At 42.6% G+C, this 17,211-nt stretch overlaps 1 protein-coding gene across 6 annotated transcripts in view; it reads left to right on the top strand.

The window, feature by feature from the left end:
• LOC144770102 (sterile alpha motif domain-containing protein 9-like) overlaps positions 1 to 16,182 on the top strand; it is a 554,812-nt gene extending 538,630 nt beyond the window's left edge. For 4 of the 6 annotated variants that reach the window (XM_078654353.1, XM_078654354.1, XM_078654357.1 and 1 more), the window contains 2 exons: positions 10,715 to 10,758; positions 10,845 to 16,182. In XM_078654353.1, coding sequence (XP_078510479.1) covers positions 10,715 to 10,758; positions 10,845 to 15,610 — 4,810 coding nt within the window. In that variant the 3' untranslated portion in view covers positions 15,611 to 16,182. The remainder of the gene's footprint in view (positions 1 to 10,714; positions 10,759 to 10,844) is intronic. The other 2 variants (XM_078654355.1, XM_078654358.1) reach the window with 1 other exon arrangement.
• Positions 16,183 to 17,211: the final 1,029 nt, after the last annotated feature.

Here is a 17,211-nt window from a genome sequence, read left to right on the forward strand (position 1 = left end):
AACTGACCTCTCACCTGTGCCTCACTCTGTGACGCCCTCTTTTGTTTTCTGCCCATCTCTTTTTTGACCACTCTCCCCATCTGTTTTTAACCCTACGCCCAATCTTCTTTGACATCTCTCTTCACTCTCCTGTTTCCTTCTTTCCCATTCTCACACCATTCTCTTTCTCTCCCTATTAAAGTTTAACTAGCCTCCACTCTCCTTCCTTCCCCGCCTCCCCCTCCCCTCTTCTCTTCCCATCCCATCTACTTCCTGCCCAATCCCCTCTTGTCCTGTCTTCTCCATCCCTCCCCCACTCTCCTCCAACCTCTCCTCTCTAATTCTATTTCATTGAAAATGCAACAGGTCTCGCCTTTGCTTAACTCAAAGCCATTTGCTTTGCTATACAATACCATTAGCAAAGCAAATGGCGTTAACTTATTCAAAGGCGAGACCGATTGCATTTTCAATGCTTGTTTACAGAACGATCTGTCAGGTCCCGACGCCAGTTATTACTAGAGTGTTTGACGCTAATGGGACATCCTCGCAGATACCCCCAATCCATGTCAAAGGCCTCCGTAGTGGAGATCCCCAAGCCTGGAAAGGACAAGAGACTCTGCTCCTCTTGTAGACCGATCTCTTTACTCAACACAGATTTAAAATTATTCACTGGAATATTGGCAAGCCGTCTATCCCCTCGCCTTCCAGGTCTGATTGCTCCAGATCAGGCAGGAATTATCGCGGGCCGTCAGTGCGCTACTATACAAAAAGACTGCTGCACATAATAGATAAGCGGGGAGGTTCGATACCGTGCGCATGCTGCTTTCTGTAGACGCTGAGAAAGTTTTTGACAGAGTTCACTGGCCCTATTTAAAAGATACCCTAGTCAACTTTGGGTTCCCCGATAGATATATAAACTGGGTGTTCAGTGGTTATACTAAGCTGACTGCTTCTGTCAGAGTGAATGGCTACACTTCCGCTCCTTTTCCGATCCATAGAGGGGCCAAATAGGGGTGCCCCCTTTCCCTTCTATTGTTCGCCCTCTATATGGAGCCTATGGCTCAGAGAGTGAGAGATGACCCACAAATCACAGAAGTGGCCTTAGGAGGGGATAGGCATACCCTACGTCTGTACGCTGATGACGTGTTCGCCTCGCTGGCGGTCCCCCAGGTCTCCCTCCCATTGTTTTGGGACGAGCTAGAGTGATTCTCCCAAGCTGCAGGCTTCAAAATAAACATTCAGAAATCACAGGCCTTTCGCTTAACCCCTTGTGTGCTCAGGACGGCCCCAGCGTGACGTAGGACGGCCATGGGCTGTCCTGTGCACGCAAGGGGTTACGCCCCCTAATTAAATCCCCGCATTGCGACAGAATTCGCACATCTTGAGCACGCAAGGGGTTACGCCCTTTAAATAAATCCCCGCATTGCGGCAGAATTCGCGCCGCAGGGAAGGGGTTAAAGCAGTGGTTCCCAAACTTTTTTGACCCCCAGCTCCCTTGACCTATTGACCGTTGGCCCCGGCTCCCCTTCATGTTACTTTTTTTGGGCGGGTGGGGAGGATGTAAGCCCAGCCTCGGGAGTATCTTTATTTTTCTCCCTGTCCAGTGCAGTGCGTTACTCACTTTACCAAGATGCTGCCAGGACATATTCTCTGTAGTTTTCTTTGTTATCTGGGTCAGGTACTCACTGCCCTGTGGTGTTACTACAAGAGGATTGGTAGGACCTATACAGGGGCACTGTCGCCCCTACAGCAGAGAGATGCAAAAGCTGTGACCCAGAGACACACAGAAAGTGATCCCCTGCAGAAACTGCTCAGGTGATAACGCAAAGCTCTAAGTAGGTTAAGCACAGTACTGGCACAAGTTTGGACCACAAATGAATGAGCATGTAATTACCAAATATAACAGCAAGCAGTTCTGTTTTTAAACTATAAGATTTTAAACATATTCGTTTTAAAGGGAAAACTCTTGTTTAAAGTGCTCTTTTTGTTAAATAGTGGGCATTTGCAGGATCTATATACAACTGCTGCAACTCAATTTGCAAAAAGAACAAATGTGGTAGTAAATATGTTCTTGCATGTTTAAATGTTGCAAATGTGCTGCAATTTAAAATAACGTGAGTTTAAGGTGCCTGCAACCAACATCTTTGTTTACCCAACAAGTTCTGTGGAGGGGGAGGGGGCGTGCCTGTCTGTCCTCTTCGAATCTGTGCACATGAAGTACTTTAGTCGGTGTGTTAATCCAGTTTTTATTTAATCGTGAAGATTCATAGGATTCTTACTTCACAAAAACCCAGGTCAATAGTAAGCAGCTGTACACTGAAGGCTGCTTTAAAGGCAGGGTTTATTCCTCAAACACACTATCCAGTCTCCAGCTCTACCAAAGCTGCCATCACAGTGTTCAGAACATGTAATAACACTTCAGTAAAGGCTTCCACTGGTGACTTCTGCGCCTCCTCTCTGCTCCCCTTGTAAAGCCTCTGCTGTCAGCCGCTCTCTCCACCCAGGCTTCTTTCTCCATCAACTCAGCCTGCTCTTTTAAACCCAGCTTGCAAGGTTCAGCCCAGGTCTCCCCGCAGCAGCTGCCACCGAAGATTTATATTCAAACACTAGGAGTGACTCTGGCCCAACCCGGCGGCCCCTCAGCAGTATTTCCCTGTTTGTGTACAGGCGTGCAATGCTACTGTGGATCACGGACTTTCTCAACAAGTACAATTGATAGGACGGGATTAACAAATGAATTTGGTTCCCTAACTGTGCGTTTGGTGTGCGGCGCCCCTGGGTAGTTTTTATTGCGCACTGAGGTACCGCGGCGCACAGACTGGGAACCACTAGGTTAAAGCCTCTACGTTGGAGAACCTTCGTGAGGCATTTCCCATCTAATGGGCGCTGGCCGAAATTCCATATCTGGGAATTAGGCTCGCTGCATCTCCACAACACACTATCACTGAATTACACCGCATTGCTGCAACAGATACAGGCACACCTTAGTTGCAGGAAATCATACAAGCTTCCCTGGCTGGGCCACATTGCGACAATAAAAATGACAATACTACCCAAAATTGTATTTCTTTTCCAGACAGTGTCGCTAGAGTCCCCACCAGGTATCATCCTCTCTCTTCAACAAGATATAGTGCAGTTTATCTGGGCCGATAAGACACCGCGGATGCACCGGGAACTAAGTTATAGACCCCCAGGAGAGGGGGGACTGGGGATTCCAAACCTGCAGAACAATTTTTATGCAGCACAGATACGATCTTTTGTAGAATGGTCCCGTTCCAAATCAGAGAAGCACTGGCTATTTATGGATAGGGCAATAGCAGGGGTACCCCTATGGAGAATTCCCTTTGTTTCTAGACGAGCCCATCCTCCAAACCTTTATCTATCATTGGTTATACGAACTCCCTTATCGGTGTGGGACAAGGTAGCTGGGGAAAAAGGCCTTCACAATGTTGCCATCTTCTCTGACACCCATAGTAGCTAATCCAGATTTCTCACCCCAGATGGACATAAAAATCTTCCATGAGTGGACCAGAGTGGGCAGTAGGTCCATTGGACATTTCTTTCGATTAACACAGTCCCCTCATCTTTTGAGGACATTCGCCAACAACAGGGGCTCCCCGAGACGGCACGATTTAGATACCAGAAAATTAGGCATTGGGTGATGCAACCAAATATTCGCCCACAAGCACAGCGCCACCTGACAGCCTGTGAGAAATGGCTGCTAGCCAAATCATCTGATACCCGACTAATTACGGAACTTTATAGTTTGCTGAAGCTTCCTCCAGCAAATGTTAAATCCTCCAGTCAGTGACAATGGGAACACGAGTTGGGCCGGTAACTGACAATGCGAGAGTGGGAAGATATCTATTGTAGAGCTAGACACACAGCTAGAAATGTAGTCGGTGTGGAGACAGCCACCAAAATTGCCACCTATTGGTATCTCACGCCCGTTAGGCTCCACAAGGGGAACCCAGCTAAAGACCCCCTATGCTGGCGGGGATGCGAGGTGCAAGGAACATTGACGCATATCCTATGGGACTGTCCAAACTTATCAGGATACTGGGATCAGGTTATCAGTGAGATAGATGCTTGCTTTGATATACAACTTCCTCGCTTTCCGGCCTACACTCCTGGGACTACCTAACGCCCTTATGTTCCCCCTTTAATCTCGTAGAGGCCAACAGATAGACCTGGCTCTTGGGGAAGCCGTGCAACATATACTAGCGTTCTGGGGCACGACTCGCCTTCCCACACATACTGGATGGCTACATCGCATATGGCATATCTTAGGCATGGAGCGCATCTCTCTATTCCTTGCTAATCAGGGAGCTTCATGCCCAGATCTATGGAAACCATACATAAGGATGCTCTCTGCAGAGTTTAACAAACTCACATGCCTACGAATTTTAAGGCTCACGAATCAGCTACAGACTGAATCTCAAGGGGTTGCATAGATGTACACTGATGGGAGGGGTGGGCATGACCGGATGGGCGGGTAAGGGAGGCAAGGCAGAGGGGTTTAGTTGGCGGTTTGGGGGATGTTATGTGGGTTTTGTTTACGCTTAAACAAGCATTTGTCTTGATGTGCATCAGTAGATCCAAGATGTTCGGTTTATGCTGCATAAATGTGTTTAAAATTCAATAAAGAGATTATAAACCTAAAACAAAATCAAAACCCATCTATTGTCAATTTCTAGTACAGAGTCCCATTATTACTTCCAACTCCTATTCCGGTCTGTCACTTTCTAAATTTGTCCCCATAACCTTAGAGGAGTGAGCAGCTGAACTTGCAAGTTGCATGTCTGGCTCCCCCCTGGACTCCTCCCCTCAGCCATCTTACAACTTGCTGCCCCTGTGGTTAATCCTATTTTGAAACAGCTGCTAGAAGACTCCCTGGGTTTAATCCATCGTTATTTTGCTCACCAAGCCACCCCAGTTCAGACATGGCCATATGCAAATCAGTCTTGACCCTGTGCCTCATGGGAACAGTCCAGCCCGAACTGCCAAGCCATGTCTTCCCTGGACCGGAATCAAGCATCCTAGGACCGGTTTCTGGCTATCAGCCATCTTCAGCCAGGATAGCTTGACTCCGGTGGCTTAGTGAGCATGGGACCCACGTCTGGGCATACCCATCCCACATAGGGTGAACAGCAAAATACACAAGATGATGGACGGAATGTTGCACAATGGCAAAACATTCACCCCCAGTCACAGATATGGGTTTAATCCATCGTTATTTTGCTCACCAAGCCATCCCAGTTCAGACATGGCCATATGCAAATCAGTCTTGACCCTGTGCCTCATGGGAACAGTCCAGCCCGAACTGCCAAGCCATGTCTTCCCTGGACCGGAATCAAGCATCCTTGGACCAGTTTCTGGCTATCAGCCGTCTTCAGCCAAGATAGCTTGACTCCACTGGCTTAGTGAGCACGGGACCCACGTCTGGGCATACCCTTCCCACATAGGGTGAACAGCAAAACACACAAGATGATTGACGGAATGTTGCACAATGGCAAAACATTCACCCCCAGTCACAATTCTGGGTTTCATCCATTGTTATTTTGCTCACCAAGCCACCCCAGTTCAGACATGGCCATATGCAAATCAGTCTTGACCCTGTGCCTCATGGGAACAGTCCAGCCCGAACTGCCAAGCCATTTCTTCCCTGGACCGGAATCAAGCATCCTTGGACCAGTTTCTGGCTATCAGCCGTCTTCAGCCAAGATAGCTTGACTCCAGTGGCTTAGTGAGCACGGGACCCACGTCTGGGCATACCCTTCCCACATAGGGTGAACAGCAAAACACACAAGATGATGGACGGAATGTTGCACGGATCTGGGTTTAATCCATCGTTATTTTGGCAGTTCGGGCTGGACTGTTCCCATGAGGCATAGGGTCAAGACTGATTTGCATATGGCCATGTCTGAACTGGGTGGTGTGGTGAGCAAAATAACGATGGATTAAACCCAGATCTGGGACTGGAGGTGAACGTTTTGCCATTGTGCAACATTCCGTCCATCAATAGTTGTTTTTGCATTTGTCACCCCGCGTGGGGCGGGTATGCTCAGACGTGAGTCCCGTGCTCTCCATGCCACTGGAATCAAGCTATCCTGGCTGATGACGGCTGATAGCCCGAAACCGGTCCTAGGATGCTTGATTCCGGTCAAGGAAAGACATGGCTTGGCAGTTCGGGCTGGACTGTTCCCATGAGGCACAGGGTCAAGACTGATTTGCATATGGCAATGTCTGAACTGCGGTGGCTTGGTGAGCAAAATAACGATGGATTAAACCCAGATCTGTGACTGGGGGTGAACGGTTTGCCATTGTGCAACATTCCGTCCATCAATTGTTGTTTTTGTTCTAGCTGTTAGGCCACAGCCACATTGATCTCTCTTGCTACTTCTATGGGATGGAAGGAGTAAAGAGCCGTGAGAGTCAGATTTTTTCATCCTACTCTCCATAGACCTAGTTCAGCTTTCTAGCCCTCACTAGAAGCAACTACATGTGCTGTAACATATTGGAATCTTGAGTTTTGTGATAATGATCGGATGTGAAGAAATGTACCTGCTCGAAAGTATGTCCATTGTTTATCCACTTATCGCCCATGCTTCTTATGAAGAACAGGTCTTTGTAGAATAAATGATACAGTGAATAAGTGCAGGCCCCATATATTTCTCAGGAGGCCACTCAGCTTTCACCACCCATTGTGCCTGTCAAATACCAATGCTATCTACTTACCATCACACTCCTCCAGATGTAGCACTATGGGACTATTCTTGGCCATCTGCAGCTACTAGAATACCTGGAAGTGCTGGTATTGTTTTTCTTATGTATTTTGCAATGTTCAATTGTCTGCAGGTGTTTACAAATAGACAGCGCCACTCTGCGGAGGACTGTCATAAATTTGTGTCTGTGTCAAGAAACAAGTGCAGGTGCTTAACACCGGCACAAATTTGAGCACTGGAATGAAGCATGGCTCCCAGAAGTGTACAGTTACCTGGTATTCTTTAGAGATTACTGGAACAAGAATGCATCCAGTTTTGTTTGGACTGAATGCTTGAGGAACGGGTAGCTGTAGCAGCAGTATAGGACCGCACAGTGCAAATGAATTAGGGAAGGTACCGCAACCTCAGGTGACAAGCCACCTATACAACTGAATGACTTAAGCTACTGGAAGAGAACGGCACCGAGTAAAGAGGTTTAGTGAAAAAGTCAGCAGTGAACTTTCACTAGCATTTTCACTGGCTCAGAGGCCGAAGGTGTACCACCTTGAATGAAGAGCACAAACCGAATGTTAGAAGGAATTGCTTATAAGTGAAACCAGACAATAAACCTCTTAAACTACATATGTTTAGTCTTATTTCTGTTACAGATGTATAAACGTACAAGAGCTATATGCAAGATCAGCCAGTAGGAATAGATGGACCAGGACATTAGTGGATGTGGCCCTGGGGGCAACACCAACCAGCCATGTTGAGTATTTGGGTACTTGGCGGAGGGATATTCAATGAGAGGAAAAGAGAGGACCTTAGCCCCCCACCTGCAGGCGTGAGATAGGAAGCAGACCTCTCGGATAGAAAGGGGTGCACTATTAAACCACTTGTCACCATCCATGGTCGTCTGTTCCAGTGAAGATGCCCACCAGCCTCCTAGCCAAATCAGAACAAGCATTTGCAATGCAATAGGTCTCGCAGTTACACAAGTTTAAGTTATTGGCATTGTAAATGACAATGCCTTTTATTCATGTTTTTAAAAAGAAAACAAACATAAAAGGCATTGTTATTTGCAATGTCAATAGCTCAAACTCGCATCAATGCGAGACCTATTGCATTGCAAATGCTTGTTCTGATGCAGCATCTTCAAAACATTCAGAACGCTGCTGCTTGGCTTATTCTCAAGATGTCCCCCTGGGCAGCAGTGTCAGGAGATTTACGTCATCTACACAAGCTTCCAGTGAATAAAAGGATCCACTTTAAGGCACTCATCTTCACCATAAGGGCTTAATCCTACAAAGGCCCTTTCTATCTCAGGCACCGTTTTACGCCTTATGTCGAGTAGAGATTGTTGAGATCCCACAAACTTAAACTCTTCCAACTCCCCCGCATTCACAAGGTCAGAAGAGTAGGTAGATCATTTGTTTACCTTGCCTCGTAGTTGTGGAATGCTCTTCCTATTGAGAAATGGCCCGTCTGAAGCTGTCTCCAGAACGAGCTTAAAAACCTTACTCTTTGACTCCTGCCTAGACATCTTTTAGAATTTTTTCTGCCGTCTAACTTTTAGCCATGGCCGATGGACTCTGCACAAAATCTTGGAGTTCAATTTGACGATAATCTCTCAATGGAGACTCATCTCAATAAAATAGTAGCGGTATGCCATGGACTCCTAAGAAACTTGAAGAAAATTGTTCCCATGCTTCCACAGCCTTTTAGGAGACCTGTGGTACAGGCCACTATATTGAGCAGACTGGATTACTGTCATTCCTGGTGATGGCTGCCAAGCTAGCGCTGAACAAAGGGAGAAGGGATTCTGCAAACTAAACACTGCAGGAACTACACGGGCTTCTGGTAAAGGAACGGTGCTCTTTCAAGGCACTCTGCACACTTCACAAGGCATAAAATGGCATGGGACCCAAGTCTCTACAACAAAAGGTTGAACACTACAGGCCCGGATGAAGGCAAAGATCATCCTATGCCTGCCTGGTGTCTGTACCTTCGTTTAAAAAGAAACGACTGGGAGGCAAAGCTTTCTAGGTTAGAGCTGCTCAACTATGGAACGATCTTCCACTCTCTCTAAGAACCGGTACAAACCTGTTAAGTTTTAGGAAAAACTTAAAGACACAGCTCTTCCCCTGGCAAAGGACGGCTGTAACTAAGTAGCCCCAGTTGTAACCTTTTAATAGAAGTTCTTTATACTGATACAAGTTATCAGTGCCAAGATGTCCGCTGGGTGATAGTTGCTCTCAACAAATAATTAATAAAAATGAGCTTCTTTTAGGTGATCTTTCTTCTAGAGCCACTTCGCCTCTTCAGAGGTAGCTGCATGCTTATCAAAAGCAATGTATTGTATTATATTGCCAGCTTTTCCAAGTGGTCCGAGTTAGTCTCTGTCTTTTGAGTTTGCATTCGCTGGTGAATGCAGCTCTGCTTAAGGGCATTGCTTCCCTTGTTATGCTGCTGCATCGTGGTCCCTTCTGGCTTTCTTTTCACAAAACTCTGGCATGATAGCTTCCTTGGCCACTTTCCTTTTAGTTTAATCTCTTGTGGGGGTAGAATTTGTTTCAAAGACTTCTCTTTTGATGGCCTGCTCTTCTTAACGGTCTTCTGATTCATCCTGCCCTTTGGACTTCAATGCTTTGACGCCTGAGTTGGCCTTCTGGGTGTGGTTAGTTTTCCTTGTGGATAGGCTGTGCCTTTTCTGGTTAGATGATTTGGTGGATGATTGTTCTCGGTCGGATCTGTTTTGCTTTATTCTCATGACTGGGATGAGAAAATGAGGGGGGTAGGGCTTTCATACTGGTAATCTCATTACACAATTTGTCGTTATCATCCCATTTCTTATGACCCTCCCACATGTCCAACTTCGATTTAAGTCACTTCGCTTGCTGTAGCAGTCGATTCAGTATGAGTCTGTCAGTGTGCTTAGTAAGCAGGAAGATGCTTACCATCAGGGTTTAAAGACTAGGAGAAGGATACTAACCAGGAGATGATAGGGGCTAACGAGAATCTTCCCACACTAGGCACCACATAAACGAGTCACATCTCCCCTTTCCTCTTTGATAATTGTCCATGACTAGGAGTATTTCAATTCCTGCACAATGAGCAGCACTGCAGCAAGGCTTGCACTTCATAAACCTCAACACATCCTATCTGTGGATTGGTGTATATGTTTGATGTCCATTGGTGACTGTGGGTCTGTGGTACTTGAGTGCATAGGTACCTGTTCCCCTGTGGTCTTTGTGTGTATTAGCTGCCCTCTCTATTTTGTATGTCTGCACACGCCTGTAGTCATGTGGTTCACAGAGATTCCTGTCAGTGATAGTCTCAGTGTGCAGAGTGATAAAGTCTGTTTGTTTGCCTTTGCATCCATTTCTGGTGGTGTGTTTGCGTGTGGCTGTATAAAGTGTGTCTGCGTGCAGGATTATTTCTATTCATAAGCTAAATTAGGCCAGGTTATAACCTATACATTTTTTTGCTAGTGAACAACCTCTAACTTTATGGCATGACAGTTCAGAAAGTTAGTTTTGGTCAGTGGGTCAATGAAGAATCGTGTAACTGAAGACTTTCCCCTCATTTAGAAACGGTTGGTTACATCTGCCAAGTGGGCCTTCGATTTCCTGACAGCTCCTGCAATTTCCCACTTTGTACCTATTTTGATGGGTTAATATTAGGTATCCATAGTAACAATGTACAAGATTTACCTAAAAAAAGCATAACTATTTAAATCTATTAACTTAGGCTTAAATGATAGATGCTATTTCAATGTGGAGGATGTCTGAATTTGCTGTCTAGAGAATGTTTCATTTATTTCTGCACATATGCTTAACAATATGCATCTTTTGCTAAATGAGAATATAATATCAAAAACAACAGATTGCCATACTGAGTAAACAAAATATGTTTGTCTGCACTTACTGACAGCTACATTTGAACGTGCGCTGAATACTCTATAACCTAACTTGATGCTAAAGACTAATAAAATGCCCACAAGTTCTTATAGAATGCTCTTTCTTTTTTAGCAGTGTTTTTGGCAGTGTCCGAAAATATGTTCATTTGAAAATGGGTATGTATTGGTTTGTTTTAGAATCATATTTACATGAGTATTTTTATTTTAAACATGTTCTGATTATACATTTGTGTGATTTCCAGAAGATAAACTGACCTTGGAGGAATGGGATGAAAGCCATGTGAGCTCTTGGCTGAAGAGCATACACATTAAAAATGAGTACATACAAAGGTTGTTTAATGAGGAAGTAACTGGACCAGCCCTAAAAGAAATAAATGAAGAGTTTCTGAAAAAAATTGGCATGAAAGAAGGACAAATACAACTTCTTATAAAAAAAAGAAATGAACTTGTTTTACAATGTACATACAAAAATACTGGGGTGGGATCGGAAAGTATTGTACAGCTTGTTTCTAAAGTACCCCATGATTCCGAGTCTCATAACCGATCTGCTGTTGGCAAAGATGCTGCTTCGTCTGTTCTTAATTATGCTACTGCTATGGACAAGAGTCATAACAACACAACTGACAATCAAAGCACAACTCAAAAGAGTGTATCTGACTCCGAATCTGACATCCAGGAGTACCAAAAAGTGAGCATGAAAAAAGAAAAACTACAATCAACTAAAGAGGGTATAAGCAATGTAGAAGAAAATTTAGGTGCATTTCACCCTTTTAAGAGGGAAGTCCTTCATTTTACATATGTTAAAAATAGAATCTTACCACCAGAAACAGGCATAATAGATTTAATAACTCCATGTCACGAATACAAATCCTTTGCCACTGCTTCGGGATTAGATCGAACAAGAATACAAGCAAAGTTTGCATATGAGGTCCTTCGATTTGGCTCTGCCTGTATGAATGTTCGAACAAACGGCACAATACACTTTGGTGTAATGGACAGTGTGGAGAACAAAGGCTGGAAGCATGGACAAATAGTAGGTATTCCTGTATATGAAAAAGATATTTATGTGGATGCATTAGATTATATTGAAAAATGTTTTAAATCATCATCTGATCAAAATGCTGCAAGGCTCTGCATTCATCCCCCCAAATTTATACAAGTTATTAACAAAGAATCTCAAGAACAATCATTTGTTATTGAAGTTGACATCGAACCACTTTTTGACATAGTGAAACGAAAGGTTTTTCAAGTTTGCTTACCAAAATTTAATGAAAATTCAAACAAGGTAAGTCATGAGAAGAGAACTATCTATCAGAGAATCGGGACAAAATCAGAGCCAGTGAAAGAAGAAGAAAATGTTGCTTTCATTCAGGAATTGCAGGAGAAAGATGCCAGAAGAAAGCAGGCAGAGTCTAAAAGTACATGTATTGTTGAAGCACAGGAAGACTTGGGAAGGAAATTATCAGTTCTGTTAACTAATGGCAAGAAATATATGGATGATACTTTATGGTACATACTTGTCACAAATAAATGTGAAAAGAAGGACTTGCAGAATATAACCTTTTTGATGTGTATGAAAAAAATATTTTGTGTTTTTGATTTTGATGCAGATTCTGAATTATCAGGGCTATGCCTCAAGTACAAAGACCACCATGCAACAATTCTGCATTCACCGAAAAGCTATACTAATGAAAGTGGAATGAGCACAAGTGAATTAAAGAAACATTTGAACCTATTTGCTCAAACCAGTTGGATATTTTGTAACGGGCGTAGTAATTACCCTGGAGATGACGAGTATTGTGATGAAAATACATGGGTTAAAAACAAAAAGAAACATTTGAAGAAAGCGGTTTCTTTCATATGTAATGAAATTCTTCCCAAAGGGTCTTTTATTGTTCTTTTCTTGTTGCTTTCTCCAGTGGAAAAACCAATTGTAGATACCTTTCATGAATTCTATGCAGAAATGAGTGGAATGGATGATATAATTTGTATTTCAGAGTCTAAAGAAAATTATGCAAAGTGGGCAAGCCTGGCCCAGGCATCATGCAGCCTGGAGACTATTGATCATAGAAGTATTGTTGGTATGAAACTGAGTCATATTGATGCCACAGTTCAGAATATGCTGCCTTTTATTACTGCCCCTTCCAGACGTTTGCCAGTTTCTACAAAAGGCGTGTGCGTCTTAGCAACACCGGAAGAAGAGAGAATGTTTTCACTTGAAATACTATGCATTGATGAATGTGATTCTACAAAGCTAGACCTTTTGAGCGATGAAAAAATACTGGAAATAGAAAGTACTTTTTATCGTGGGGGAAAGGTAAGTTGGAAGAATTTTTGGCTTGCGGATAAAAAGAAATGTGGAGAAGTTATAGAGCGGGAGGCTTGTTCAGAAGTTGACAAGATACTGCATGGAATTTTGCATGAAAACACTGTCAAGCTTCCTGTAGCTCGAATAAAAATAGCACACCAGCCAGGAAGTGGGGGAAGTACTGTTGCACGGCAGGTTCTTTGGAAAAAGAGAAAAGACTTACGATGCGCAGTGCTGAAAACATCATGTCCCGTTACAACTGTCTGTCAGCATGCAGTTAAGTTAAGAGAATATGAGGAAAAAGATATCCATCAGTGCCTCCCAGTGCTCCTCCTTGTAGAAGACTGTGATGAAGAATATATCGATGATTTAAAATATGAACTAGCAGATGCCATGGTTTGTAAAAAGATTAATCATTCAAAGCCTTGTTTCATCCTCATGAGCTGTAAGCGAGCAAATGACCCTGAAAAACTGTGCAAAGCATCTCCACTAGAAACTGTTGCAGTTACTCACAAACTGAAAGGAGATGAAAAAAGACTTTTTGCAAATAAAGCAGTAATACTCTGTCGCCAATTTGAACCTGAGTTTATAATAACATTTGTTTTAATGAGTGAAGAATTTAATGAACAGTATGTTAGAAACTTTGTAGTAAATGTGCTGGAAGGGATTGACCACTCATCACCTGTCACTCGACTGATGAGGTATGTTGCTTTATTAAATTTCTATGTACAAAATTCGTACATCTCTTTATCACACTGTGAAGCATTCTTGGGACTAGGGGCACACACAGATGATTACCAAAACTGCTTAAGGCAGTATAATTTTAAAGCTTGTTTAAGTGACCAGGCAAAACTTATCTTTATTGAGATAACAGAGCCTACCACTTGGATTTCATCTATTCATATAATACACCCCCTTGTTGCAAAGGAAATTTTACAACAACTCTCTGGAAGTCGCCCTCAAAGTCAAATTGCAGCTGATCTTCTGGAGGAAAGAGTTCTTCTTGAGCACAGGTTTGGAAAAGATGACTTTCTGAAGTTTATTAGAGATCTTTTCTTAAGGCGCTATAAGAAAAGTAGAGGAGACAGTGTTGACAGCTTTTTTTCTCCACTTATTGAACATATATGTGATACTGAAAAAAACTGTGATAAAGCAATTGATCTTTTGAAAGCTGCCTATGAACGATTTGGGAAAGATCCATTTTTTGCACAACAACTTGCCCGATTGAATTATTCTCATGAAAAATTTGATGATGCAAAGAAATGGGCAGAACAGGCAAAGTTACACTCACCAGATGATTTATATATTTTGCATACTGAAGGTCTGGTGTACAGTAAATGGTTCAATGTTTTAATAGACAAAAAGAAAGGTGAGCATAAATCAGAAGAGGTGTTTAAATTAATTCAACTTGCCCTAAAAGCCATGGAATGCTTCAGGGCATCTGAAAACGCAGCAAAATCAGACTTAGATTCTATAAACACCTCCGCATATTTTTCAGAGGTTGATGTTGGATGCCGGTTATTGAAGTTGCTTTCTTCACTGGAAGTGTTTCAATCCAACAAGGAAAGTGAAAATGTGAAACTTATGCGTTACCTTCTTACAGATTATGTCCCTGAAGAAATTTTTAAACCCTGGACCAAGTTTCATAGCCATCTGAAAGGCTTGTATGATAATATTTATCGCGCACTAGAATACATTTCAGAAGATCTAAGCTATTTTCAGATTGATAAGAATGAAGATGATCAACCACACAAGAAAAGTGAAGAGCAGATTTACAGCCCTAGAAAATGGTTAGCAAGAAAAACAGAAGCGTTTGCCAAGTTTTTTTGTTCCAAACACCTCTTGAATGATGATAGTGTAGAATTAAAAAATCCAGCTTTAGTATCTCAATTAGTGAGACACATGAATATTTATAGGCATGGTGGGGGGAGCGTCACCACAATACTGTCTTTACTGTCAGATTTCAAAGATGAAAGATCTGCAGTGAAGTTAGAAGAAATAATAAGCCTCTATCCTAAAGATGTACAGAAAGAAAGCCTTGAAGACTTTGAGCTGGTAAACTACATTCTGTGCCATATTGCATTATGTTGTGTATCCCCTAATTCACATAAAATGTTATCTTTTCAAAAACTTAGGCACCTTAGCAGTAGATGGTTTAGACATAGGAGAACCTATCCACCAAGCGCCTATTTACTGCTTTCTTTGCTTTACTGGCCAGATGATTTGGAAGATCTAGAGCCCAGTCAAGAAAAAGATGACATTTTGACATTAGCACTTCAAACTATGAGGCGCTTGCATGAAATAAAAATAAAAAATATCCCTGTCAGAAAGAAAAGAACAAATGTTCTATTTTTCTTGAGTAAGGGGAGTGGGATTCACAAGATTGTACACAGAAGCAAGATTGAAAAATTAATTGAAGGTCCACTAAATGAGCGGCAAATGAAATGGCAAAACGAAGAATTGTTGAAAATGCACAAGGTGCATAAAGTGCTAAAACCAGTTCTTGGTTGGACAGAGGATGGGAAAGTGTTTGCATGTGGCCACTGTGAAAAGACTAAGATCAGAATTCTCCCTTTAAACATTTCTTCAGTACCTCAAGGTAATGAGAAAGTGACATTTTACTTAGGTTTTTCATTCAATGGTCTGGTGGCTTACAATATTCAAGTCGCAAAATTAGAACGCACTTTGAAACATTTATGATGTTTTAACCATGAAAGAAAATTTACAGATTTCCATCAAAATTGAAGCGGGAAAGTAAACTGTTTTAGAAATTGGATATCTCATCTGCATATATGAAATGCATATTTTTGTTCCAGTGGTTATGAAAAAACATAATTGGTTCCATTCATATATACTGGTAGTTTTGTGCTGTACCAAATTGGTCTCTGGGGCCTACCTGTAAATAGGTTTGATCATCTGTAGCCAAGGTTACATTTTAATCAAATTGAGTGGGAAAGTAAAGGACAACACACTACTTTTAGTTATACAAAAAGAGCATGTTTATTTTATATTTATTCTCCCTAGTTAACCTATTAGGTGCCCTGGCATGTCCATTAGACAACATGCCAACACTTCATAAAAACATTGATAAATCAATTAATTTTCATCCTGATTCATGTTTGAAATAATGTTCTAAAAGCCATCAGGAATGAGACTATATTTCAGTTTAAATGAATACTTTGAACTTCTGTTGTTCAGTGATGTGTATCTGACGTTGCCCTCTTCAATTAAATATTTACAGTATCTAACCATAAATAAAATGAAAAACAGTACCAGTGACCTTTATATCCCTTTTGTTCAGCAATATTTCATTATGGCTATCTTTCATTTTACATTAAAATGTTGCATATGTATTCAAACGAATGGCTTTCTTTTATTCTCAACAAAACTGCAAGGTGAGAGTAAGACCTGAGAATTCCACATTTGTGCTAATGAAGCATTGGGCCTTGCATGCCGCGTTCAAAACACGTGTATGTGCATTTGTATCGAAAATATATCAATTTATGCTGATGGTGTATGATCATTTTAACTTCTTTCTGTGTTTATGGCTTTCATGTTTATCATTTTCTTTTACTTGAGTGAAAGTTTGGAGATTGCATGATGAGATAGTCATTAAGGGGCCAGGTTAACAGTGCAGAAAACGCCATTGGTGCTGCTCTTGTGGCAAAATTAAAGTAAATATTGCCCTACGTACTTTGTTATGTTATGTTAAATTTTATTTCTATAGCGCACGGCTACTCGATAGGACTGTCCCGGCGCTTTACTTAGGCAGCTCAGTGTAAAAAAACATAACACCATAAAACCAGAAACAAACAGGGGAAAGAGAAAACCTACTAAAGGTTAAAAAGCCAGGTCTTAAGGCTCTTCCTGAACAGGAGCAGATTAGGTGTGCGCCGCAAGGCCAAAGGCAAGGTGTTCCACAACTGAGGGGCCCTCAAACTAAAGGAGCGACCCCCGGTACGGGCCTTCCTCACTCGAGGGACCACGGCCAAAAACTGAGATTCCGACCGCAGTGATCGAGTCGGGCAGTAAAAGACGAGCCTGCGCTGTAAATACCTTGCACCAGAGCCAAAAAGCGCTTTGTGAGCCAGGGTCAACGCTTTAAACATAATCCGCTTCCGGATGGGCAGCCAATGAAGCGACTGTACCAACCCGGTTGCTCTCGCTCGCCTATGAAGGCCGAAGATGGCGCGGGCCGCGGAATTCTGCACAACCTGCAGCCGCTGAACAAGATAGTCCGGAAGACCTAAATAGAGGACGTTCGCATAGTCCAATCTGGAGCCAATTAAGGCTTGCACAGT

This window comes from Lissotriton helveticus, chromosome 7 (genome assembly GCF_964261635.1).
Source record: "Lissotriton helveticus chromosome 7, aLisHel1.1, whole genome shotgun sequence".
Classification (NCBI taxonomy): Eukaryota; Metazoa; Chordata; class Amphibia; order Caudata; family Salamandridae; genus Lissotriton; species Lissotriton helveticus.